General features: G+C 54.7%; 1 protein-coding gene and 1 long non-coding RNA gene across 9 annotated transcripts in view; one reads left to right on the top strand and one right to left on the bottom strand.

Moving 5' to 3' along the window:
• The window catches only part of ARHGEF11 (Rho guanine nucleotide exchange factor 11), a 68,621-nt gene extending 62,020 nt beyond the window's left edge, over positions 1-6,601 (bottom strand). For all 8 annotated transcript variants that reach the window (XM_077319015.1, XM_077319040.1, XM_077319030.1 and 5 more), the window contains exon 1: positions 6,408-6,601. In XM_077319015.1, the coding sequence (XP_077175130.1) occupies positions 6,408-6,442 (35 nt within the window). In that variant the 5' untranslated portion in view covers positions 6,443-6,601. The remainder of the gene's footprint in view (positions 1-6,407) is intronic.
• A 247-nt stretch (positions 6,602-6,848) lies between these two features.
• LOC143826883 (uncharacterized) lies at positions 6,849-10,431 on the top strand. The gene is made up of 3 exons (XR_013227190.1): positions 6,849-7,192; positions 8,971-9,077; positions 10,382-10,431. It is a non-coding gene; the product is annotated as an uncharacterized LOC143826883 (long non-coding RNA).
• Positions 10,432-25,282: the final 14,851 nt, after the last annotated feature.

Raw genomic sequence — 25,282 nt, 5'->3', positions numbered from 1 at the left:
AGTTTCAAGGTTTTGGCATTAACCATTAAGGCCATCCGTGGTCAGGGCCTCACATATCTGCAGAATCATAGAATCATAGAACAGTTGGAAGGGGCCATACAGGCCATCTAGTCCAACCCCCTGCTCAACGCAGGATTAGCCCTAAGCATCCTAAAGCATCCAAGAAAACTGTGTATCCAACCTTTGCTTGAAGACTGCCAGTGAAAGGGAGCTCACCACCTCCTTAGGCTGCCTATTCCACTGCTGAACTACTCTGACTGTGAACATTTTTTTCCTGATATCTAGCCTATATCGTTGTACTTGAAGTTTAAACCCATTACTGCGTGTCCCCTCCTCTGCAGCCAACAGAAACAGCATCCTGCCCTCCTCCAAGTGACAACCTTTCAACTACTTAAAGAGGGCTATCATGTCCCCTCTCAACCTCTTTTTCTCCAGGCTGAACATTCCCAAGTCCCTCAACCTATCTTCATAGGGCTTGGTCCCTTGGCCCCAGATCATCTTCGTTGCTCTCCTCTGTACCCTTTCAATTTTATCTACGTCCTTCTTGAAGTGAGGCCTCCGGAACTGCACACAGTACTCCAGGTGTTAGTCATATTCAAAGTAGGAAAAAGATTAGGGATGTGGTGGGACCATTGTGGGGACCAGAAAGTGACATTGTAAGAGGTGATGAAGAGAGGGCTGAACTGCTCAATTCCTACTTCTCCCCAGCCTTCTCTTGCAAAGGGAATTGTGCTCAACGTGGCGAAATAATTTCATGTGATGAGGGATGGAACTTGTGGCCCAGGATCCCTGGAGGGGTAGTCCATAAACACCTGGTTTCTTTAAATGAAACAAAGTCTTCTGGGCCAGATGAATTGTACCCAAGTGTACTAAACGAACTTGCAGATGCAATTTCTGAGGTGCCAGGTGATTAGAGGCAGGCGAATGGTGTCCCCATCTTCAAGAAGGGGAAAGGGAAGATCCAGGTAGCAACCTACCGATCAGCTTGATGCCTATAGTTGGAAGATTTTTGGAACAAATCATCAAACAGTCCTTGAGCAGCTAGAGCAGATGGTTGTAATTACTAATAGCATGGTTTTCTCAAGAACGAGCCATGTCAGAATAGCCTTGCCCCCTTTTTTGAGAAAGCTATTACCTTACTAGGTCAGGGAAATGTTGTGGACAATGTTTACATTGATTGCAGTAAGGCTTTTTATAAGGTTTCCCATGATATTCTTATTGGCAAGCTGGTAAAATCTGGTATGGATCCTATTACTGTTAGGTAGACTGAGAACTGGTTGACGGGTTGCATCCAAAGGGTGCTTGTAAATGGTTCATCATCCTCTAGTAGAGGAACCTCAGGGATCTGTCCTTGGCCTTGTCTTGTACAACATATTCATCAATGATCTGGAAGAAGGAACAGAGGGGGTGCTTATTGAATCTGCAGGGAGGGGAGTAGCAGGGTACCTCAGGGCTCGGTCCAGTACTTTTTAACATATTTATTAATGATCTAGATGAGGGGGTGGAGGGACTACTCATCGAGGTTGCAGACGACACCAAATTGGGAGGACTGGCAAATACTCCGGAAGATAGAGACAGAGTTCAACGAGATCTGAACACAATGGAAAAATGGGCAAATGAGAACAAGATGCAATTTAATAAAGTTCAGTTTTGAGCACCACAACTGAAGAAAGATGTAGAGAAACTGGAGCGTGTCCAGAACAAGTAGTAGGGGAAAAGGTTCGGGGAGCTTGGTCTGTATAGCCTGGAGAGAAGGCCACTAAGAGGTGATAGGATAACCATCTCCAAATACTTGAGGGGCTGTCATAGAGAAGACGGAGCAGAGTTGTTTTCTGTTGCCCCAGACCAGAACCAATGGGTTAAAATTAATTCAAAAGAACTTTTGGCTAAATATCTGGAAGAAGTTCCTGACAGAGTGGTTCCTCAGTGGAAGAGGCTTCCTCAGGACGTAGTGGTTTTGGAAGTGTTTAAGCAGAGGCTAGAGAGTCATCTAACTGAAATGCTGATTTTATGAACTTAAGCAGATTGTGAGTAGGGGGGGGCAGGAAGGGATGGGCCAGGGTTTGTCTCTTGTGGCCCTTCCTTGCAGACCCAGGGAGTTGCTGATACCCACTGTGGGATGGGAGCCCAGGCTGGATTCTGGAGATTTTTCGTGGTAGGGATCACTTGGGCATGAAATTGGGGTCACTGTAGGTGGGCAGGTCTTTGTGAGTTCCTGCATAGTGCAGGGGGTTGGACTAGATGACCCTTTAGGTCCCTCGCAACTCTGATTCTATGATTCCCGTACTGTCCAGCTTGCTGGTCAAGGCCTTCCTATTCATTGCTCATTTTGAGGCCACCAACTGTGGACACGAGGCGAGTGAGACGGGAAATAAACTGATCTTGCTCCTCTGGGCCCCAGGTTCTTATGACCCCCACCTTCTTACAACTAATTCTGTTAACCTGCCGCTCCCAGGAGGCTGGCAAGTTGTCTCGGGATTCCTCTAGCCTCACCCACCTCACAGGGTGTCTGTTGTGGGGAGAGGAAAGGGAAGGTGACTGTAAACCGCTTTGAGACTCCTTCAGGTAGAGAAAAGCGGCATATAAGAACCAACTCTTCTTCTTCTTCTTCTTCTTCTTCTTCTACAGCTGACAACACCCCAGCTCTTCGTCTGACTTCCCTGCATCAGTTTTACTTTACGAGCTGCTGGAGAGGCAGCATGCAGCTATTTCCCAGGTAAAGAGGAGGAACCAAGCAGCAAGGATATCCCTCTCACCCCCCACTCCTCGATCTGTAAGAGCTTCCCGGACTATGGTCACCTGTCTACTGGGCTGGCCACATTTCTTACAAATGCCACCAAAAGACACACAGGAGACAATCATGGCTACACTTGGCTCAACCTCAGGCCCTGGTCAAGGACTCCTACTGAGGTCAGAGCCCCACGTGATATGCAAAAGACAACCATGCCAAGAAACACAGGTAGAGTCCCACCAGTCCAACCTCCCGTCTCACCCAGGGGCCAGCCAGTTCCTCTGCAGGGCCAGCCACAGGGCAGAGAGGCTGAGGCCTTCCCCTGAGAAGACCCTCAGAAGAGCCCTGCTGGGTCAGGCCAGGGAGGGTGCCTCCAGTCCAGCCTCCCGTCTCACCCAGGGGCCAGCCAGTTCCTCTGCAGGGCCAGCCACAGGGCAGGGAGGCCGAGGCCTTCCCCTGAGAAGACCCTCAGAAAAGCCCTGCTGGGTCAGGACAGGGAGGGTCCCTCCAGTCCAGCCTCCCGTCTCACCCAGGGGCCAGCCAGTTCCTCTGCACGGCCAGCCACAGGGCAGAGAGGCCGAGGCCTTCCCCTGATAAGGACCTCAGAAGAGCCCTGCTGGGTCAGGCCAGGGAGGGTCCCTCCAGTCCAGCCTCCTGTCTCACCCAGGGGCCAGCCGGTTCCTCTGCAGGGCCAACCACAGGGCAGAGAGGCCGAGGCCTTCCCCTGAGAAGAACCTCAGAAGAGCCCTGCTGGGTCAGGCCAGGGAGGGTCCCTCCAGTCCAGCCTCCCGTCTCACCCAGGGGCCAGCCGGTTCCTCTGCAGGGCCAACCACAGGGCAGAGAGGCCGAGGCCTTCCCCTGAGAAGACCCTCAGGAGAGCCCTGCTGGGTCAGGCCAGGGAGGGTCCCTCCAGTCCAGCCTTCTGTCTCACCCAGGGGCCAGCCGGTTCCTCTGCAGGGCCAACCACAGGGCAGAGAGGCCGAGGCCTTCCCCTGAGAAGAACCTCAGAAGAGCCCTGCTGGGTCAGGCCAGGGAGGGTCCCTCCAGTCCAGCCTCCCGTCTCACCCAGGGGCCAGCCGGTTCCTCTGCAGGGCCAACCACAGGGCAGAGAGGCCGAGGCCTTCCCCTGAGAAGACCCTCAGGAGAGCCCTGCTGGGTCAGGCCAGGGAGGGTCCCTCCAGGATAGCCTCCCATCTCACCCAGGGGCCAGCCGGTTCCTCTGCAGGGCCAGCCACAGGGCAGAGAGGCTGAGACCATCCCCTGAGAAGACCCTCAGAAGAGCCCTGCTGGGTCAGGCCAGGGAGGGTCCCTCCAGTCCAGGCTCCCGTCTCCCCCAGGGGCCAGCCAGTTCCTCTGCAGGGCCAGCCACTGGGCAGAGAGGCCGAGGCCTTACCCTGAGAAGACCCTCAGAAGAGCCCTGCTGGGTCAGGCCAGGGAGGGTCCCTCCAGTCCAGCCTCCCGTCTCACCCAGGGGCCAGCCAGTTCCTCTGCAGGGCCAGCCACAGGGCAGAGAGGCCGAGGCCTTGCCCTGAAAAGACCCTCAGAAGAGCCCTGCTGGGTCAGGCCAGGGAGGGTCCCTCCGGTCCAGCATCCCGTCTCACCCAGGGGCCAGCCGGTTCCTCTGCAGGGCCAGCCACAGGGCAGAGAGGCCGAGGCCTTCCCCTGAGAAGACCCTCAGAAGAGCCCTGCTGGGTCAGGCCAGGGAGGGTCCCTCCAGTCCAGCCCCCCGTCTCACCCACGGGCCAGCCAGTTCCTCTGCAGGGCCAGCCACAGGGCAGAGAGGCCGAGGCCGTCCCCTGAGAAGACCCTCAGAAGAGCCCTGCTGGGTCAGGCCAGGGAGGGTCCCTCCAGTCCAGCCTCCCGTCTGACCCAGGGGCCAGCCAGTTCCTCTGCAGGGCCAGCCACAGGGCAGAGAGGCCGAGGCCTTCCCCTGAGAAGACCCTCAGAAGAGCCCTGCTGGGTCAGGCCAGGGAGGGTCCCTCCAGTCCAGCCTCCCGTCTCACCCAGGGGCCAGCCGGTTCCTCTGCAGGGCCAACCACAGGGCAGAGAGGCCGAGGCCTTCCCCTGAGAAGACCCTCAGGAGAGCCCTGCTGGGTCAGGCCAGGGAGGGTCCCTCCAGGATAGCCTCCCATCTCACCCAGGGGCCAGCCGGTTCCTCTGCAGGGCCAGCCACAGGGCAGAGAGGCTGAGACCATCCCCTGAGAAGACCCTCAGAAGAGCCCTGCTGGGTCAGGCCAGGGAGGGTCCCTCCAGTCCAGGCTCCCGTCTCCCCCAGGGGCCAGCCAGTTCCTCTGCAGGGCCAGCCACTGGGCAGAGAGGCCGAGGCCTTACCCTGAGAAGACCCTCAGAAGAGCCCTGCTGGGTCAGGCCAGGGAGGGTCCCTCCAGTCCAGCCTCCCGTCTCACCCAGGGGCCAGCCAGTTCCTCTGCAGGGCCAGCCCAGGGCAGGGAGGCCGAGGCCTTGCCCTGAAAAGACCCTCAGAAGAGCCCTGCTGGGTCAGGCCAGGGAGGGTCCCTCCGGTCCAGCATCCCGTCTCACCCAGGGGCCAGCCGGTTCCTCTGCAGGGCCAGCCACAGGGCAGAGAGGCCGAGGCCTTCCCCTGAGAAGACCCTCAGAAGAGCCCTGCTGGGTCAGGCCAGGGAGGGTCCCTCCAGTCCAGCCCCCCGTCTCACCCACGGGCCAGCCAGTTCCTCTGCAGGGCCAGCCACAGGACAGAGAGGCCAAGGCCTTCCCCTGAGAAGACCCTCAGAAGAGCCCTGCTGGGTAGGCCAGGGAGGATCCCTCCAGTCCAGCCTCCCGTCTCCCCCAGGGGTCAGCCAGTTCCTCTGCAGGGCGAAGAGGTGGTCAGAGAGGCCATGAGAGGAGGTGGGCTGGCTGAGGCCAGGGAGGGTCCATCTCAGAGTGGGTGTCCGGCTGGGGGGGGGGCGAGGCCTTCCCCTGGTGCTGGGCCCAGGCTGTGAGCGTCCGAGGATTGGGGCCTCGGGGCCCCTGTGGCCAGTAGCCCCTTTGGAGCTGTCTACTCCCATGGCCATCCCCCTTTCTCTGGAGTAATCCATGTTGTCCCTCCTGAGGTTGCTCCTTGGAGTCCCTTGGGGGAAGGGGCGCACCCTCTCCCTGCCAGCCCGGTCATAAAGCTCTCTCTTGCCCCCCAGCCACCGGGTGATGGGTGGCCCCGATCCGGGCAGCCCATCAGTAGGGCCGCGGGGGGGGGGGGGACCAGGCGGGCTTCTCTTCCGCCCGCCCTGCCGTGCTGGCCTCGGGCGGTCGTTCCTCCTTGGGCTGGGCGGGGCGGGGGCGGCGGGCCGTCCCTCGGGGTCTTCCCGGAGAAGGGCGCTGTGCTCTGCCTGCTGCCCGCCAAGCGCGGGGCCGGCCGGCCTCTCTTCCCTCCCTCTCCCTCCCTCCCTCCCGGCCAAGGGCGCGGCGGCGGCGGCGGCGGGTCCTTTGTGGGCGGGGGTCGTCCCTCGTGGCCGGGGCGGGCGGGCGGGGGTCGCAGGGCCTTGTCAGCGGCGGCCTCCGAGCGGGGCTTGCGGGGATCTGGCGGGGCGCCCCTCGGGGGTGGGGGGGCTCTGGGGAGAGGCCGCGATCGGGCCAAGCACGGCGCCCCCCTCCCCCTCCCGCGACGGCGACGCCTCTCCCCCCTCCCGTGCCCTCCCCTCCCCTCCCCCCCCGGGGGTACCTGTCGAGGGCGGCCTGCGGGGGCCTCATGCTCATGGTGCGCGGCGGGGGCGGCGGGCATGGGGGCGCGGGGCTTCCCCCCCCCCCGGGAGGGCCTCGTCTGTCCGCCCGTCGGCGCCGCGCCTCGCTCTCCGGCCCGCGCCCGCGCTCGTGCTCGGCTGCCGGGGCAGCGCCGGGAGGGCCGTCGGGGGGGGGGCTGGGGGAGGGGGAGGGAGGAGGCGCGCCCCGCCCCCGGCACGCCCCGCCCCCCGCCGCCGCAGCCCCGCCCCCTCCTCCTCCTCCCGCTGCCTGCGCGGCGGCGCCCGGCCTGGCCCAGCTGGACGGAGGGGAGGGGAGGGCAGCCCCGGAGCCCCACCCGGCCCAGGAGAGGACAGCGGGGGGGGGGGGGCAGACCCTGGTCCGACCCTGCAGGGCAGAGGCTGGCTGGCAGCCCCCAGCCCAGGAATCCCCCGCCCTGCTGCGCCCTCGCCGGGCCCCCGATGCCCCCCAAGGGCCGCCCCCTCCCCGCGCCACGGAGGGCTCCTGGCAGACGGCGGCAGAAGTGGACGCCCCCCCCCATGCACCCACCCACCCACCCGCTCCAGGCCTCTTGAGCAGCCGGCAAAGAAGGCTCCTCTCCGGGGAGGGCCCATCTAGTGCGGCCTCCCCTCCCCCTCTGGAGGGCCCAGGCAGGGCAGAAGGGCCCAGGGGCTCCTAGGGACCCCGGCACGGCCACGCTGGGTCAGGCCACGCATCCCACCAACCAGCTCATGCGGCATGGAGAGAGGATTTCGCTCCCCGCTAAGGGTAGTCACCCTGACTGATGGGCCGATTTTTCATACGGTCTTGGGTTCCTCTGTGCCCTGCCTTCCTCCCCACTGGGGACTGAAAGGGGCCCTCTTGTTCTCTCCTTCATTTTTAACCTAAATGCGACCCTGCAAAGTAGGCCAGGCTGTGAGTGTGTGCCTCAATGGGACCCAGGCTGTGAGTGTGTGCTGAAGGCCACCCAGTGAACTGCTGTGGCCAAAGGGGGGATTCAAACCTGGGTCTCCCAGAGCATAATCAGACAGTATAAGCCACTATGCCCTGGGTTTGTTAGCCATAGAATCATAGAACCCTAGAGTGGGAAGGGGCCACCCAAGCCATCTAGTCCACCCCCTGCTCAGTGCAGGATCAGCCCCAAGCATCCAGGAGAAGTATCTGTCCAGCCGCTGCTTGAAGACGGCCAGTGGGGGGGGGAGCTCCCCACCTCCTTAGGCAGCCCCTTCCCCTGCTGAACTAGACCCCTAGAATCCTAGAGTGGGAAGGGTCCAGGAAGGCCATCTAGTCCCACCCCCTGCTCAGTGCAGGATCAGCCTCAAGCATCTAGGAGAAGAATCTGTCCAGCTGCTGCTTGAAGACGGCCAGTGAGGGGGAGCTCCCCACCTCCTTAGGCAGCCCCTTCCCCTGCTGAACTAGACTCCTAGAATCCTAGAGTGGGAAGGGGCCATGCAGGCCATCTAGTCCCACCCCCTGCTCAGTGCAGGATCAGCCTCAAGCATCCAGGAGAAGAATCTGTCCAGCCGCTGCTTGAAGACGGCCAGTGAGGGGGAGCTCCCCACCTCCTTAGGCAGCCCCTTCCACAGCTGAACTAGACTCCTAGAATCCTAGAGTGGGAAGGGACCATGCAGGCCATCTAGTCCCACCCCCTGCTCAGTGCAGGATCAGCATCCAGCATCCAGGAGAAAGATCTGTCCAGCTGCTGCTTGAAGACGGCCAGTGAGGGGGAGCTCCCCACCTCCTTAGGCAGCCCCTTCCACTGCTGAACTAGACTCCTAGAATCCTAGAGTGGGAAGGGGCCATGGAGGCCATCTAGTCCCACCCCCTGCTCAGTGCAGGATAAGCCTCAAGCATCCAGGAGAAGGATCTGTCCAGCCGCTGCTTGAAGATGGCCAGTGAGGGGGAGCTCCCCACCTCCTTAGGCAGCCCCTTCTACTGCTGAACTGGACTCCTAGAATCCTAGAGGGGGAAGGGGCCATCTAGTCCACCCCCTGCTCAGTGCAGGATCAGCCTCCAGCATCCAGGAGAAGGATCTGTCCAGCTGCTGCTTGAGGACGGCCAGTGAGGGGGAGCTCCCCACCTCCTCAGGCAGCCCATTCCACGGCTGAACTAATTCCAGGAGTGTAATTCTGTCTTAATTCCCCCACTGGCAATGGATTCCACCATTTAATTACTCCTAGAGTATAGCATTTCCTTTTGTCTCCCCTGTACTTACTGTCTGTCAGCTTCCTTGGATGCCTGTGAGTTCTAGTCTTTGGGGGAGGGAGAAAAGGTTCTCTGTGTCAACTCCATCCATCCCATGTGTAATTTTATAAAGCTCTGCCATGTCCCTTTTCCAAAGGAAGAGTCTCAGCAGGCGGTCCAGCCTTCCTTGGCAGGGGAGGGGCTTCATCCCCTCCTCAGTCACCTTCCTCTGTACTTTTCCTCTTTCCAGAGATCCGGTGCCCAGAACAGTACAAAGGGTTCCAATGAGGCCACCGGCACCTCAGATGTCTTCTCAACCCCTTTCCTAATAATCCCTCACCTGTCTATATTGTTACTGGCAGATCAATTCAAGACGGAGACTTGGCATCTTGGCATTTGGCATCGTCAGGATAATTCTGGTGGTGAATCCCGTGTGCCTGTGGACAAAGGGGGAGAACAAGCCACCAAGGTATGGCCCCAATACTGTGGCAGTTTCCAGTGTGACTCCGTGAAAAGGCGCTGCAATTTCCTTGGTTTTATGATAATACGATGAGGGGGGCGGGGGGAGGGCAGAATGTGGGGCAAAAGGCCATCACTGTCTAGAAACAGGCCGCCTTTCTCTGCTCTTGAATGGGGGGAGCGGGCAGAGGCTGGGAAGGAGGTCCCTTAGCCAGGGAGAAAGAGTGAATCTAACTCCTCCAGGGGTGGTGGGAGATCCTTGGGTGAGGAGGAGTCTAGAGAGCCTGGGGGATCACCCCTCCATCCCATCCCAAGAGGTATTCATTCAAGGGCCCAACTCCCTCTGCTTTTTTACTAACAACACCAGCCAGAGAGATCCCTTTATTTATTTACTAGAATTAAAGCCCGTTGTAGCTGATACAACAGGTGCTAGCGGGGGGGGGATTGCAAAGAGAGAGGGAGGTAGAAAGGAAGAGAGTGATTAAGATAGAGAGAGCTTGGCAGTGGGAAGAGGAAGGGGAGGGGTTGTCCAGTCTGTAAGAGCATGGGGTTGAATGTGTGTGTTGTGTATGTTGTGTGGGAGGTTGTGGTGGTGTGGTGACAAATGAGGGTGTGGGTGTGGAGAAATAGGTGTCAAGAACCTGTGGTGTGGAATGTTCGTTGAGTGTGGGAGAGGACTGGCCCTTGGGAATTGTGGCATAGTGGTTACAGATGAGCTTTCCAGAGCCCTGTCCTCAGATATGTGAAGGGAAAATCAGACTGGAGACTCTTCTTAGGGGGAGATTACATGGCAACCAGTTCCTCCCAGTTCTTCATTCAACATCATTTCCCTTCTTGTGTGAATTAGGTCACAGACACCAAAATGACCCCCTGCCCTAATACACATGGAGTAGTCACAGTACACAGGTGTCCACCCTGCTCCTTCTGTCTCCAATTTTTACTGACAGCTCAGAGAGAACTGGGAATGGGCTGCAGTGATCCAGCAGGCCTCAGGTGTCTCTAAGCAGTTTAAAATGACCTTCCCTTCCTCTCCCTCCCCTGTGAGGGAGGTGAGGCTGAGAGAGCCTTGATATAACTGAAGAAGAGTTGTTTCTCATATGCCTGAAGGAGCCTCAAAGCAGCTTATATTCGTCTTCCCGTTCCTCTCCCCGCAACAGACACCCTGTGAGGGAGGGGAGGCTGAGAGAGCCCTGAGATTACCGAAGAAGAAGAAGAGTTCTTATATGCCGCTTTTCTCTCAAAGTGGTTTACAATTGTCTCAAAGGAGTCTCAAAGTGGTTTACAATTGTCTTCCCTTTCGTCTCCCCACAACAGACACCCTGTAAGGAAGATGAGGCTGAGAGAGCCCTGATATTACTGAAGAAGAAAAGTTGGTTCTTAGATACCACTTTTCTCTACCGGAAGGAGTCTCAAAGTGGCTTCCAATTGTCTTCCCTTTCCTCTCCCCACAACAGACATCCTGTGAGGGAGGTGAGGCTGACAGAGCCCTGAGATTACTCAATAAAAGTTGGTTCTTATATGCTGCTTTTCTTTACCCGGAGGGAGTCTCAAAGTGGCTTCCAGTCGCCTTCCCTTTCCTCTCCCCACCACAGACATCCTGTGAGGTGGGTGAGGCTGAGCCCTGAGTCCTGAGATTACTGCTTGGTCACAACAGCTTTATCAGTGTTGTGGTATGTCCAAGGTCACCCAGCTGATTGCATGTGGGGGAGTGGGGAATCGAACCCGGCTTGCCTGGATGGGGTGCAATTTACATCTACACCAAAGGCCAGGCATTTGGGGTTGATTTTTTACCTACCTATCTGTGGGACTGCATCTCTCCTATGCCCCCTGCAGGACACTCCGCTATGTGAGTATGAATCTGTTGATGGCCCTGGGCCTTGGGAAGCATGCCTGGCCTCAACCAGGGCTAGGGCCTTTTCGGTCCTGGCCCCTACTTGGTGGAATGAGCTCCTTGGTGGAATCGGCTGCAGGCCCTGCAGGAGCTCTCTGGGCCTGTAAGGCGGAGCTCTTCTGCCAGGCATTTGGCTGAGGCTGGACCAAATACTGGGCTATGAGAACGGGTCCTTCCCCATCCTCGTACAGTCAGGACCCCCCCCCCCCAGGGCCAACCATCACCCCTGGATTTACAACTTCTTAATTGCAACTGGGAACGGAGGGCCAATAAGAGTAGTACTGTCACCATCTTGTTTCATTGTATTGTCGGCAAGAGGACATAGCTTGCCGTCTTATGGGGTTAATGATTTTATCATTGTGCTGTGAACTGCCACAAGCTGGCTAGTGGCAGTATAAAGGTAAAGGTAAAGGTATCCCCTGTGCAAGCACCGAGTCATGTCAGGCCCTTGGGGTGATGCCCTCCAGCGTTTTCTTGGCAGACTCAATATGGGGTGGTTTGCCAGTGCCTTCCCCAGCCATTACCGTTTACCCCCCAGCAAGCTGGGTACTCATTTTACCGACCTCAGAAGGATGGAAGGCTGAGTCAACCTTGAGCCGGCTGCTGGGATTGAACTCCCAGCCTCATGGGCAGAGCTTTCAGACGGCTGCCTTACCACTCTGCGCCACAAGAGGCTTGCCAGTGGCAGTATACAAAATCAATAAAGTCCGGGTGTGGCAGTATACAAAACCAATAAATAAATCGGTTTTATTTATTCCACAATTCCGCTGGGCCTGCAAAAGGGATCTTGAGTTTGACCGACTCAACATCCACTGGTCCCCCTCAGACACTCCCGACATGACCTCAGCCAACCTGACCTCCTTGGGGGTTTGTCTAAGTTGTCATTGTTATAGTTATTATATATATAAATCGAAATAATAATAATAATAGTTGACCAAAGCCCTTGGAGGTCTGAAGATCTAGATCAGTGGTCCACAACCTTCTTGAGGCTGCGGACTGGCGGTGGCGGGGAGGGCGATCGCCCGGCAACGCATGCCGTGCATGTGCGCCCGCAAACGCGCATGCGCAGCTGACTTGCCCGCTGCGTGGGGTACTTTCCAGTGGGCAGAGACCCTGGAGGTTGGAGGCCCCAGGAGATCTCAGACTCCTCCTCGGAAGGGCTCTCAGAGGCCATCAAGTCCAACCTCCTGCCCTGGGACCGGCTTTGGGAAGGGTGGTTCAGAAATCCCCAAATTTGGCCGCTGTATCAAGACCGCCAGTAAGGACCGGAAGGAAGCACCTCTAAGGCCTCTAAAGGGTTAAATTCTGGGTGAGTCTGAAGGGAGCCCACTCCGCCGGGGGGGGGGGGGGGTTGCGGGATCAGGCCCCCCCCCCCCCCCCCGAGGCCAAGGCAGGGGATAAGGAGCCGAATATTCCGCTTGCCCTGCTTGAAGGCGGCAGGGGTCTGCAAAGAGGGGCGGGGTGGGGGAGGGGAGGGGCAGGAAGGCCGCTGGATCCGGCACGGGGACTTCTGGGGGGGGGTCTGGGCTTTCCACGCGGGGTGGCGCTGCGGCCGCGCGAACCAGCCTCCTCCTGCGGGAGTGCGGGCGCCGGTGGGGGGGGGGGGCGGCTCGGGCGTCACAGGTGCCGCGCGGGGGGGGGGGGGCGTCCCGCCCTCGCGCCCCGGGACCCCCAAGAGCCACGGCCAAGGCCCAGCCGCGAAGCTCCGACGCCGGGGAGCCTCCGAGTCCGATCTGCAGCCGCGGCCCCTGTGCAGGCTCCGTTCGCGCCCCCGGGCCACGCCTCGGTGGCCACGCGGAGAGCGAGGCGGGGAGAGCCGCTCCTGGGGCCCTCCTGGACGGGGCAGTCAAGAAGGCAAAGGCGATCCGCCGGAGCCCACCTGGGGTGCCGGGAGCCCCGCTGCAGGCCTCGCTCGCCCAAGGACCTGGACACCATGGAGAGGGCGCAGAGCCCGGGCAGCCTGGGTGGGGACCCCGCCCTGGGAAGGAAGGACGGCCGAGGGACTGGGGAAGGTGCAGGGGTTGAAGTAGCTGAAAGGTTACATTGAGAGTCCAGTCAGGCACCCTTAAGGTCAACAGTTTTACTCAAGGTAGGAGCTTTCCTGCACACACACACCTCCTCCGATACAAGGTCCAGGAATTGAAAGGGTGTCACTTAGAAGAGGGCAGGCAGCCATTCCTGTGGGCAGCAGAGGAGAGGAGAGGGCTGAAACTACATGCAGAACGATGTCAGCTAGATTATCAGGGAAGAAATGAGTTGGGCCACAGAAACCAGCTTCCTCAGCACCAGAAACGACGTTCCTTTGGAGCAGCCCGCCCCAGAGCAGCCAGGTCTTGCTTACCCTGACCAGAAAGAGTGGCTGTGAGGCCCTCCGGTTCAGCATCCACGGGAATGGAAAGTTTTCCCCAAAGCCCAACGTAATTTCCTTTGATTTCACAAGAGGGAACTTTTTGAGAGCGGGGAGCAGGTCGTTATAAACTGACATTAAGTGGGTTGAGAGCCCAGTTGGCCGAGGGACAATCAGCATGGCTTTGGGAGAGGGATGTCCTGCCTGCCTCCCCGACACTTTTGAGCCTAGCGGGAGCTCCTTTGTGCGAACCGAGATTCCTCAGCCATAGGCAAGAACGCGGCTTCGTTAGCTGTGAGGAAGGCTGCCGGCACACGAAAGCTTCTCCCCAGAATACATCTTTGTTGCCGCTGGACTCAGACTTGTGCTGCTGTGTCAGACCAACATGGCTGCCCTCCTGCATGCATTCCTCAGCATCTGAGCTGGCTAGCAGCCATGTGGGTGACAAAGGCGATCTTGGCTGTGGACGGCACCCGTGGCTGTGGACAAAGGGACCTCCTCAGAGGCGCTTGGGGAAATGTGGCTCAGGCAGTCGTAGAGGACAGGAGGGAAGTGGGCAGGGGGGTACCACAGGGATCACATTTTGAATCAGTGCTGCTGAATTTTGAACCAGTGCTAGCATAAACCAGCTTGACCTCCCTGGATCTCTAACCAGAATCAGCCCTGGCTAGTCACAGAACCACAGAGTTGGAAGGGACCTCCTGGGTCATCTAGTCCAGTCCCCTGCGCTGTGCAGGACACTCCCAACCCTCTCGCTCATCCACTGTCACCTGCCACCCCCTTGAGCCTTCACAGAATACTTGAAAAGAATTTGTATGGGAAACTGCCAAGGAAGTCCAGGGTTGCAATGCAGCGGCAGGCCATGGCACACTCTCCTGAAAACCCTGGGGGGGGGTGTCTCCATAACTTGATGGAGGGGGGGGAAGTATAGTTGTGACGTTTGCAGATGACACCCAATTATTCAGGATGGTGAACACTGGCTGACTGTGAAGAGCCCCGAGGAGATCTCCACAAACCGGGGGCGTGGCGACCGAGTGGCCAAGGAAGCTCTGTGCGGGGAGATGCGAGGGACACTGGGAGAAGAAATCCCAACTTCAAGTGCAGACTAATTGGGCCTGAACTGCTGAGAACGGGGGAGGTCTTGGATCTTGGTGGGGAGCTCTGTGAGAACACCAACCCCATGTGCCACAGTGGCGAACAAGGCAAACTCTGCGCCAGGGATTATGAGGAAAGGGACTGAACATAAAACAGCCAGCGTTATAATGACCCAGTGTAGATCCATGACGTGGCCTCGTTTGGGACAGCACATACAGTTCTGGCCCCGGAACCTCAAGGACCTCCTGGAAAGTGCAGAGGAAGATGAGCAAGGGTTGGAGTCATCTGTGGAACTCCCAGACACAGGCCTGGAGGAGGGACAGAAACTGAAGCTCCGTCTGGACACGAGGGAGGGGCCGCCGGGTGTCAGCTCAGCCGCGGGAGGGCGGGGAGGGGGCAACGGCAGGACAGCAATGAGGAGCAGGATGCGGGGTGCCCAGGCCTCGGGCGCTCAAGAGCTGCACTGACCCCGGTCCCTTTCTAGGCCCAAGGCCAAGGGGAAATGTTCTTGACCACTCCCACCCCCTTCCACAAAGGCTCAGGGCAAGGAGCAACAAAAGTTTAACAGCTGAAATAATGCAATCGCCAGGAAAGAAACAACAATTAACATTAAAATCCTAAAATATACTTCAGTTTAAAATCAAATTCATTCTATAACGCTGTCCCTAGGGAGCTCGTTTGACTGCTGTTTGGGGCAGGGAGGCTAGAATTTCGGTTTTATTCGGAGTTTCCGTCATAGGCCTGGTGGAAGAACTCCGTTCTACGGGCCCTGCGGAACTGCCTCACCAGACAGAGTGTTCCACCAGGCCGTGCTCAGGACTGGACAGGCCCAGGCTCTGCTTGAGGCCAGTCTGACCTCTGTGGAACTGGGGATTGTGGACCATGGGGGGGGGGCTGGTCCTTCCCATGGCGGGCACCACAAGAGAGGACCGAGGAGGAAGAGGAGGAGGAGGAATTGAGCAGTTCAGCCCTCTCTCCATCACCTGCTACAATTTCTCTGTCGTGGCCCTGCAGTGGCTCCACTATGCCCCCATTCTTTCTCGTACTCTGAACATGACATTTTTTTAGCGTTTCTTGCTAGCCTAAGCTCATACTGAGCTCTAGCTTTTCTAATCCTCTCCCTACAAGCACTGGCTATTTGTTTACATTCCTCCTTGCATATATAAGGCCCTCCTTCCATTTCCTAAATGAGTCTTTTTTATGACTAAAGCCTCTCACATGTGTTTGCCCATCTCTGCCCCATCCTCCCCCCAGCCATTTAGCTCCTCCACATCCCCCCCCCAGCTGGTCCTGGTCACTTTGGCTCCTCTCCAGCTGGCCAAGAAGGTCATAGGTTTGTGAGTTTAAACACTTAATGCGATTACAGCTGGGGGATTAGAGGATCTCAGAACAGACAGCGGCCTGGACTGTCTTCAGGGCGGGGGTGACACAGACCCAGAACTAGCCCAGGGGTCAGCTTCCTCCTTCCCTCCCCGTCCCCCAGCCCTCCCCTCCACAATCCTTCTCCAGCCAAGAAAGCCCACTTGTGGCCGGTTGAGGCCAGCGAGCAGCAATGCCCTGTGGGAAGGCCAAGGCGGCCGGGGTGGGGGTGGGGGTGGGGGTGGGGGAGGCAGGCAGCTCCAGCCGGCCAGCCAAGGGGGGGGGTGTCTGTGTGGCTGCTGGCCAGAAGGGTGGCTGCTGCCCAGGCTGCAAGGGCATCACCGCCTTGGGTCTCTGCCTCTTGATCACCTCCTGCTGCACCTGTGGCACCCAGAAGGTCCCCGGATCAGTCCCTGGCCTCTCCCATTAAGAGGCCTATGTGGAAGACCTCCGCTCCTGAGGCGCTGAAGGGCAGCTGCCCGTCTGAGCAAACAGTACTGAGCTTAGTGGACAAGGGGGGAGGGTCTGATAAGACAGACACATAGGTGGGTTCCTGGTGGTTCATGTGTCCCAGGAAAAGACAGCACAAAGATGCCCCCTGTCCCGCCTCTCTGCCCCTCATCAATGTTTTCCATAGAATCCTAGAGTGGGAAGGGGCCATGCAGGCCATCTAGTCCAACCCCCTGCTCAACGCAGGATCAGCCCAAAGCATCCTAAGGCAATCTTCTGTCAAGGCCCAAGGGGGAGGGGGCGGCTCACAGTGCTGAGGCCACCCAGGATGCTTCCTGGGAACATCAGCCCATCTGCTGCAGTGTCTTGAAAGAGGGGGGCAAGAGAGCCCTCTTGGTTGCAGGGGTCACACAGCACTGGGTCAGACGCAGAACGGCCCACTTCTTTGTCAGCAGCACCCGCCCGGCTGCCCGAGTGACGGGATGGTTGTGTGAAAGGGGGCACTGAAGCCGCGGCACCGGCAGACAGGCGGGAGGCTGGCTCCTTGTGGCCCAAGCTCAGCCGCGGACAAGTCCCACCCGGCTTGCCTGGGAGCCCCCTGCAGCCAGGGCTTCAAGGGCCTGAGCAGAGTGGGCGCTCGCCTGTCTCCCAAGCCCCCCGGATCAGGATCAATACATCATTTCTCATTGGCTGGTTTCCCTGAGGGTTGCCAAGCGAGATGCCGAAGGAAAGACATAACAAGGCAGGGGCATCCTGCAAAGGGCATCATCTCTCCCAGCCTCCAAGGAAAGGGTATTTAACCCTATGTAATCCTATTGGTCTCTGTACAGATTTGGGAACTCTTCTGTGTTTTTATTTCTTCTGCAGTAAAAATATTAAAAAAGGTTTTTCTCTCAGTGTGATTCATTGGGACTGGGCAAAAGAACCCTAAATAGGCCGTTTGGATATCAGTCAGGACACTGGAAGAGACTATTTGAAAAATAACAGGAAGTTCCTGATCTAAATATTCAAAATCCAGTAATATTACACACCTCCCCCGAGACCCCTGTTGACTCATGCACACTACAGATCTTGCAGGTTCCAAGAGTAGGAGGGTCCTACTAATTGCTGGTACAGTCTCTATCTGAATGCAGACAAAGATAAGGCCTGTGGACAAAAGGACAGTCCAAGGTTAATTGGTGTTTTAAAATTTTGTATGTATTTAAATTTTTTATCATTCAAATTGTGTTTTAATTGTTTTAATGATTTTTGGGGATGCATGTGTGGTTTTGATGGTTTGTTCAAGTTCAGAAAAGTTCAGTTTAGAACACATCATCAAACAGTCGGTCCTTGAGCAGCTAGAGTGAATGGCTGTAATTACTAAGAGTCAGCATGGATTTCTCAAGAACAAGTCATGTCAGACTAACCTTACCCCTTTTCTTCTGAAAGTTGTTGTTGTTGTTAGGTGCGAAGTCGTGTCCGACCCATCGCGACCCCATGGACAATGATCCTCCAGGCCTTCCTGTCCTCTACCATTCCCCAGAATCCATTTACGTTTGCACCTACTGCTTCAGTGACTCCATCCAGCCACCTCATTCTCTGTCGTCGCCTTCTTCTTTTGCCCTCAATCGCTCCCAACATCAGGCTCTTCTCCAGGGAGTCCTTCCTTCTCATGAGGTGGCCAAAGTATTTCAGTTTCATCTTCAGGATCTGGCCTTCTAAGGAGCAGGCAGGGCTGATCTCCTCTAGGACTGACCGGTTTGTTCGCCTTGCAGTCCAAGGGACTCGCAAGAGTCTTCTCCAGCACCAGAGTTCAAAAGCCTCAATTCTTTGACTCTCAGCCTTCCTTATGGTCCAACTTTCACAGCCATACATTGCAACTGGGAATACCACAGCCTTGACTAGAAGCACTTCTGCTTTTTAGGATGCTGTCTAGATTTGCCATAGCTTTCCTCCCCAGGAGCAAGCGCCTTTTAATTTCTTTGCTGCAGTCCCCATCTGCAGTGATCTTGGAGCCCAGGAAAATAAAATCTGTCCCTATCTCCAGTTCTTTCCCATCTATTTGCCAGGAATTGAGAGGGCCGGATGCCATGATCTTTGTTTTCTTGATGTTGAGTTTCAAGCCAACTTTTGCACTCTCCTCCTTCACCTGCATCAACAGGATCTTTAGTTCCTCTTCACTTTCTGCCATTAGAGTGGTATCATCTGCATATCTGAGGTTGTTGATATTTCTCCCTGTCTGGCTCCAGGTCAATAACTACCCCATCGTGGTTATCAGAGATGTTAAGCTCGCTCTTGTATAGTTCTTCTGTATAATTTTGCCACCTTTTTAAAATCTCTTCTGCTTCTGTGAGGTCCCTACCATTGTGGTCCTTTATCATAACCATCTTTGCATGAAACTCTTCATATCTCCAATTTTCTTGAAAAGATCTCTGGACCTCCCCATTCTATTGTTTTCTTCTGTTTGTTTGCACTGTTCATTTAAAAAGGCATTCTTATCTCTTCTAACTAGTCTCTGGAATTCAGCGTTCAGTTGGGTGTATCTTTTTCTTTCTCCCTTGCCTTTCACTTCCCTTCTCTCCTCAGGTATTAATAAAGCTTCCTCAGACAGCCATTTTGGTTTCTTGCATTTCTTTTTCTTTGGGATGGTTTTAGTTGCTACCTCTTGTACAATGTTGCGAACCTCTGCCCATAGTTCTTCAGGCACTCTATCAGATCTAATTCCTTAAATCTATTGGATGCTTTAGGATGCTTTGGGCTGATCCTGCGTTGAGCAGGGGGCTGGACTAGATGGCCTGTATGGCCCCTTCCAACTCTATGATTCTATGAGTCTATTATGCTATTATTCTATTTGTCACCTCTACTATATATTCGTCAGGGATATGATTTAGTTCATACCTGAGTGGCCTAGTGCTTTTCCCTACTTTCTTCAATTTAAGCCTAAATTTTGCAACAAGAAGCTGATGATCTGAACCACAATCAGCTCCTGGTCTTGTTTTTACTGACTGTATAGAACTTCTCCATCTTTGGCTGCAGAGCACATAGTCGGTCTGATTTCTGTGTGGACCGTCTGGTGATGTCCATGTATAGAGTCGTCTCTTGGGTTGTTGGAAAAGAGTATTTGCTATGACCATTGTATTCTCTTCACAAAATTCTACCAGCCTGTGCCCTGCTTCATTTGAGAAAGTTCCTACCCTGCTAGATCACGGGAATGCTGTGGACATTGTTTACCTTGATTCCAGTAAAGCTTTTACTTATTTATATATATATATTTATTTATATAATATATCGCCCTCCTCAGAGGCTCAGGACAGTTTACATGGAGCAGTTCTAAAATTTGGCCAGCTATAGACTTCAAGCTGAAATTAATTCAAATTAATTAATTCTGAAATTAATTCAAAATAATTTTTGGCTAAATATCTGGAAGATGTTCCTGGCAGATTCCAGTGGGTACCTGTGTTGGTCTGAAGCAGCAGAACAAATTTAGAGTCCAGCCAGGCACCTTATGACCAACAAACTTTTATTCAAGGTATGAAATCTTTATTCAAGGTTTTTTCCCACAGGTCAAAGGGTTTAGGCACATCTAGAGATGGACGTAGCCAAAGGATAGTGTCTGGGCGGCAGGTTGACATGGAAAGAGAGGTTGTCGAGAGGCATTTAGCTGCACTGGATGAGTTCAAATCCCCTGGTCCAGATGAAATGCACCTGAGAGTGCTCAAAGAACATTCCAGAGAACTTGCACAGCCCTTGTCCATCATCTTCGGGACCTCTTTAAGGACTGGAGATGTCCCGGAGGACTGGAAGAGAGCAAACGTTATTCCGATCTTCAAAAAAAGGGAGGAAGGATGACCCGGGAAACTACAGACCAGTGAGTCTGACCTCTGTTGTGGGGAAGATAATGGAGCAGATATTAAAGGGAGCGATCTGCAAACATCTGGAGGACAATTTGGTGATCCAAGGAAGTCAGCATGGATTTGTCTCCAACAGGTCCTGCCAGACCAACCTGGTTTCCTTTTTTGACCAAGTAACAGGTTTGCTGGATCGGGGAAATTCGGTTGATGTCATTTACTTGGATTTTAGTAAAGCTTTTGACAAGGTTCCCCATGATGTTCTGATGGATAAGTTGAAGGACTGCAATCTGGATTTTCAGACAGTTAGATGGATAGGGAATTGGTTAGAGAACCGCACTCAAAGAGTTGTTGTCAATGGTGTTTCATCAGACTGGAGAGAGGTGAGTAGTGGGGTACCTCAGGGCTCGGTGTTTGGCCCGGTACTTTTTAACATATTTATTAATGATCTAGATGAGGGGATGGAGGGACTACTCATCAAGTTTGCAGATGACATCAAATTGGGAGGACTGGCAAATACTACGGAAGATAGAGACAGAGTTCAACGAGATCTGAACACGATGGAAAAATGGGCAAATGGGAACAAGATGCAATTTAATAAAGATAAGTGTAAAGTTCTGCATCTGGGTCAGAAAAATGAAAAGCATGCCTACTGGATGGGGGATACGCTTCTAGGTAACACTGTGTGTGAACGAGACCTTGGGGTACTTGTGGATTGTAAACTAAACATGAGCAGGCAGTGTGATGCAGCGGTAAAAAAGGCAAATGCCATTTTGGGCTGTATCAACAGAGGCATCACATCAAAATCACAAGATCATAGAATCATAGAATCATAGAGTTGGAAGGGGTCATAGAGGCCATCTAGTCCAACCCCCTGCTCAACGTAGGATCAGCCCTATGAAGATAGGTTGAGGGACTTGGGAATGTTCAGCCTGGAGAAAAGGAGGTTGATAACCCTCTTTAAGTATTTGAAAGGTTATCATTTGGAGGAGGGCAGAGGAGAGGACGCGCAGTAATGGGTTTAAACTACAAGTACAACGATATAGGCTAGATATCAGGAAAAATAATTTCACAGTTCAGCAGTGGAATAGGCTGCCTCAGGAGGTGGTGAGCTCCCCCTCACTGGCAGTCTTCAAGCAAAGGTTGGATGCACACTTTTCTTGGATTCTTTAGGATGTTTTGGGCTGATCCCGTGTTGAGGACATCAGAGCATCATGGGGAACCTTGTCAAAAGCTTTACTAAAATCCAAGTAAATGACATCAACCGAATTTCCATGATCCAGCAAACCTGTTACTTGGTTACAAAAGGAAGCCAGGTTGGTCTGACAGGACCTGTTGGAGACAAATCCATGCTGACTTCCTTGGATCACCAAATTGTCCTCCAGATGTTTGCAGATCGCTCCCTTTGATATCTGCTACACTCGGACTCGTTGCCACTCTCTGGCAGTCTTCAAGCAAAGGTTGGATACACACTTTTCTTGGATGCTTTAGGATGCTTAGGGCTGATCCTGCATCGAGCAGGGGGTTGGACTAGATGGCCTCTATGGCCCCTTCCAGCTCTGTGATTATGTGAAGGAGTCTCCCAGGTATCTGTGCAGGAGGCCTTTCCTGGAAAGCTGTAGCAGGGATGGGCTCTGGCTCTCCTCCAAGGCAAGAGACTTCTGTGACGTTTCCCGCAGCGTGAGGCTGGCTTTTGCTTTGAGCACCTTGCTCCCTCCCAAGGCACATCCAAAAATGCTTCCAAACTATGCTCCACTTCAGAAGGGGATGGCTACATGTGGTGCCCCCCCCACCTGCTGATGGGCATAAGGCCAAAGACACCTGCTGTTACTTCAATAGGTCTCCTAATATTAGTTTTGGGTGGGTGGTTAGCTTTCAGCCTTCAGGAGACAAGGCAAGAGGCGGTAACTCAAGATCTCCACCTACGCCTTTGGGGATTGTTCCCTTATTGAAACTCAGAATAACCACTCCACAGAAAGCTTTTTATTGAAGGGAATTAAAGGGACACAGCAATCATACAAAAATACACTAAACACACAGACAAGGCTGGCTAAGAACATAAAGATGGAAAGGGGTTCAGCAGTGGAATAGGCTGCCTCAGGAGGTGGTGAGCTCCCCCTCACTGGCAGTCTTCAAGCAAAGGCTGGATACAAACTTTTCTTGGACGCTTTAGGATGCTTTGGGCTGATCCTGCGTTGAGCAGGGGGTTGGACTAGATGGCCTGTATGGCCCCTTCCAACTCTAGGATTCTGGGATTCTGGGAGAAAATTTTTTTAGGGAATGCAATATTATCAGTCAGAACACTGAGAGGTCCATGGATTCAGAATCAAAACAACCAGGGTTTCACAGAAGAGCATGCAAAGAGGATTGTATTATGGGGTTCAGAACACACAGAGAGAGACTGGGGCAGAAGATATAGGGCAAAATGCTGCCCCATGGCTATGCTGTCATGTTTGCTTCAAAAGAGGTCGCTTGACTGGATATCCAGTGTGAAACAATGATTTATTATTTATTTATTTTATTCATTGATCCAGGGGAAATATTGACAGGTTCCCGTTGTTTGTGATTGCTTTATCTGGAATGAACTACAGATGCTAAATGTTTCTTGATGACTCTTTACTTACTGGATGGGAAAGTGACCAAGTTGGGAAAGGTATTAATTTTTGCTAATTTAACGTGAGCTGATGCTGGGTAAGTGAGATTGAAAAATGGATGAGATTAATTGCTGTTCCCTGGGAAACCTATTATCCTGGACAATGCATTTCTGGGTTGGGGGGGAGGGCTTCCAGGGGATCAGCCATTCCTTTTCATATGTTCTAACCCGAATGTCCAGGCTGGTCCTGTTTGGGACACTGTGTTTATATATTGATGAACTATCTCCTCATGGATGGCCCCCCTGACCCCCCCCCGCAACCATTTGCCAGATGTTTGGAAGCAGAGACTGAATGGTTCGAGCAGAGTCGCCTGAAACTCAACCCCTCCAAGACGGAGGTCCTGTGGTTGGCAGGTAGGGGGCAGGTCAGGAAGCACACTTACCCACCCTGGCAGGGACACAACATACAATCGCACCCCAGGCCAGGAATCTGGGTGTGACCATTGATGCCTCGCTAACCATGGAGGCACAGGTCAAGATGGTAGCTAACCAGGCATTTTTTCATCTTCGCCAAGCTTGGCTACTAGCGCCCTATCTGTCCCCTAAACACCTGGCCACAGTGACCCATGCGATGGTCACCTCCAGAATAGATTTCTGTAACTTGCTCTATGCTGGCCTGCCCTTGTCCCTGATGCGGAGACTCCGGCTGGTACAAAATGCAGCTGCGAGGGTCCTCACGGGGACACTTTGGAGGGCCCATATCCAGCTAGGGCCGAGGCAGCTGCACTGGCTGCTGGTTGTTGTCCAGGTCACGGTTTCAGTTTTAACATTTAAGACCCTACATGGTTTGGGACTCACATACCTGAGTGACTGCCTATTAACTGGCCATTCCCAGCTCCAGGGAAGCACACCTGGCCTCAACTAGGACCAGGGCTTTCTCTGTCCTGGCCCCGACCTGGTGGAATGAGTTCCCAGGTGAGCTGCAGGCCCTGTGGGAACTTTCTGCATTCCCCAGGGCCTGCAAAACAAAGCTCTTCTGTCAGGTCTATGGTTGAGGCTGTGGGCAGTGAGGAAGATCGTTGGGCCCATCCCTGATGTCAGCCTAAAAGGTAAAGGTATCCCCTGGGCAAGCACCGAGTCATGTCTGACCCTTGGGGTGACGCCCTCTAGCATTTTCATGGCAGACTCAATATGGGGTGGTTTGCCAGTGCCTTCCCCAGTCATTACTGTTTACCCCCCAGTAAGCTGGGTCCTCATTTTACCGACCTTGGAAGGCTGAGTCAACCTTGAGCCAGCTGCTGGGATTGAACTCCCAGCCTCATGGGCAGAGAGCTTTAAACAGCCTTTCTGCTGCCTCACCACCCTGCACCACAAGAAGCTCTGATGTCAACCTACAACTGGTGTGATCTCGACCCTCCTTCCTCCCCCTCCTAGAGGTAAGCGGGATGGAGGAGATGTTTTGCCACTTTGCCTGTTCTTGTTTGTATGTTTTCTGTGCCCATTGCAATGGGGCTTTTAATGGGATTTTTACTGGACGTTTTGTAACCTGCCATGAGCCGGCTTCGGGAGTGGTGTGGAATAAATTAAATAATATAATAATAATAATCCATCTTAGTGCCCTGCAAATAATCTTTATCATGGGATGAAAGGAAGGGTGTGATGGGTGCCTGTCTCCCAACTGCCTCTCGGCGAGAGGAGGGGGCTGCCTGCTGACGCTGCTGGCTTGGCTCCCAGCCCATGTCTGCTCCCCCACGACGTGGGTGCCTGCAGACGCCAAAAGGTCCAAGTAGCAAGTCAATCGTTCTTTTGGCGGGTTCTGTTGTTGTTGTTGTTGTTTTAAAGAAAGCCGACTTGCTCATCCAGTCTGGGAGGCTCATCCAACAAGAGGAACCGGCTGCTCCCGATCAGCTTTCGACAGAGATCAGCCCAGAGGTGTTTTCCATGGGCTTGGGTAAGGTGGTTATATAAAGGGCTCAGTGTCCCGGTAAGGGCTGCGCTCCCTCCTCCAACCCTGTCATCCGTCCAGAAAGGGCTGCTGGCTCCGGCCTCCATCTTGCGTGGGAGACCCCTGGGCAGCCGAAAAAGGGGGCCAGGAGTGGAACTTACGAGCCCAGCTCGGGGTTGGGAAATACCTGGAGATTTGGGGAATGGAGCCCGCAGTGGACAGGATTTGGGGCAGGAGGGACCTCAGTGGAGTGTCCACCCTCCAACGCAGCCGTTACTGAACTGCAGGGCCACCCCAGAACAGATGTGCCTGTCCTAGGAAGCAGCCTTCCCACCCCTTTTATGTGGGGATCCATTTGGCCCAAGCATCTGGAGCCAAGAGCTCTTGCCCTTGGTAGGCCACTTAAAGGGGCTCTCAGTGATCCTGCTCTCTCAACACCTGGCCTCTTGGGAGCCAGCATGGTGCCGTGGTGACAAAATGCCCGGTGACCTTGGGCCAGTCTCAGTTCTCCCAGAGCTCTCTCAGCCTCACTGTTGTAAGCTGCTTTGGGACTCATTTGGGGAGTGAAAGGGGGAGGTGGGGTATAAACCATCTGCTCTGTCATCTTCATCTTCTCTGCAGGCCTTGCCACCTCTTACTTCAGAGGCCTGGATATCGGCCAAAGCCTGCGAGGGGGCACCGCTACAGAAATCACCTGGGCAAGAGAGA

This window comes from Paroedura picta, chromosome 1 (assembly GCF_049243985.1).
Source record: "Paroedura picta isolate Pp20150507F chromosome 1, Ppicta_v3.0, whole genome shotgun sequence".
NCBI classification, from domain to species: Eukaryota; Metazoa; Chordata; class Lepidosauria; order Squamata; family Gekkonidae; genus Paroedura; species Paroedura picta.
Note: the sequence above shows the minus strand (reverse complement) of the source record. Positions and strands in the feature narration are given on the sequence as shown.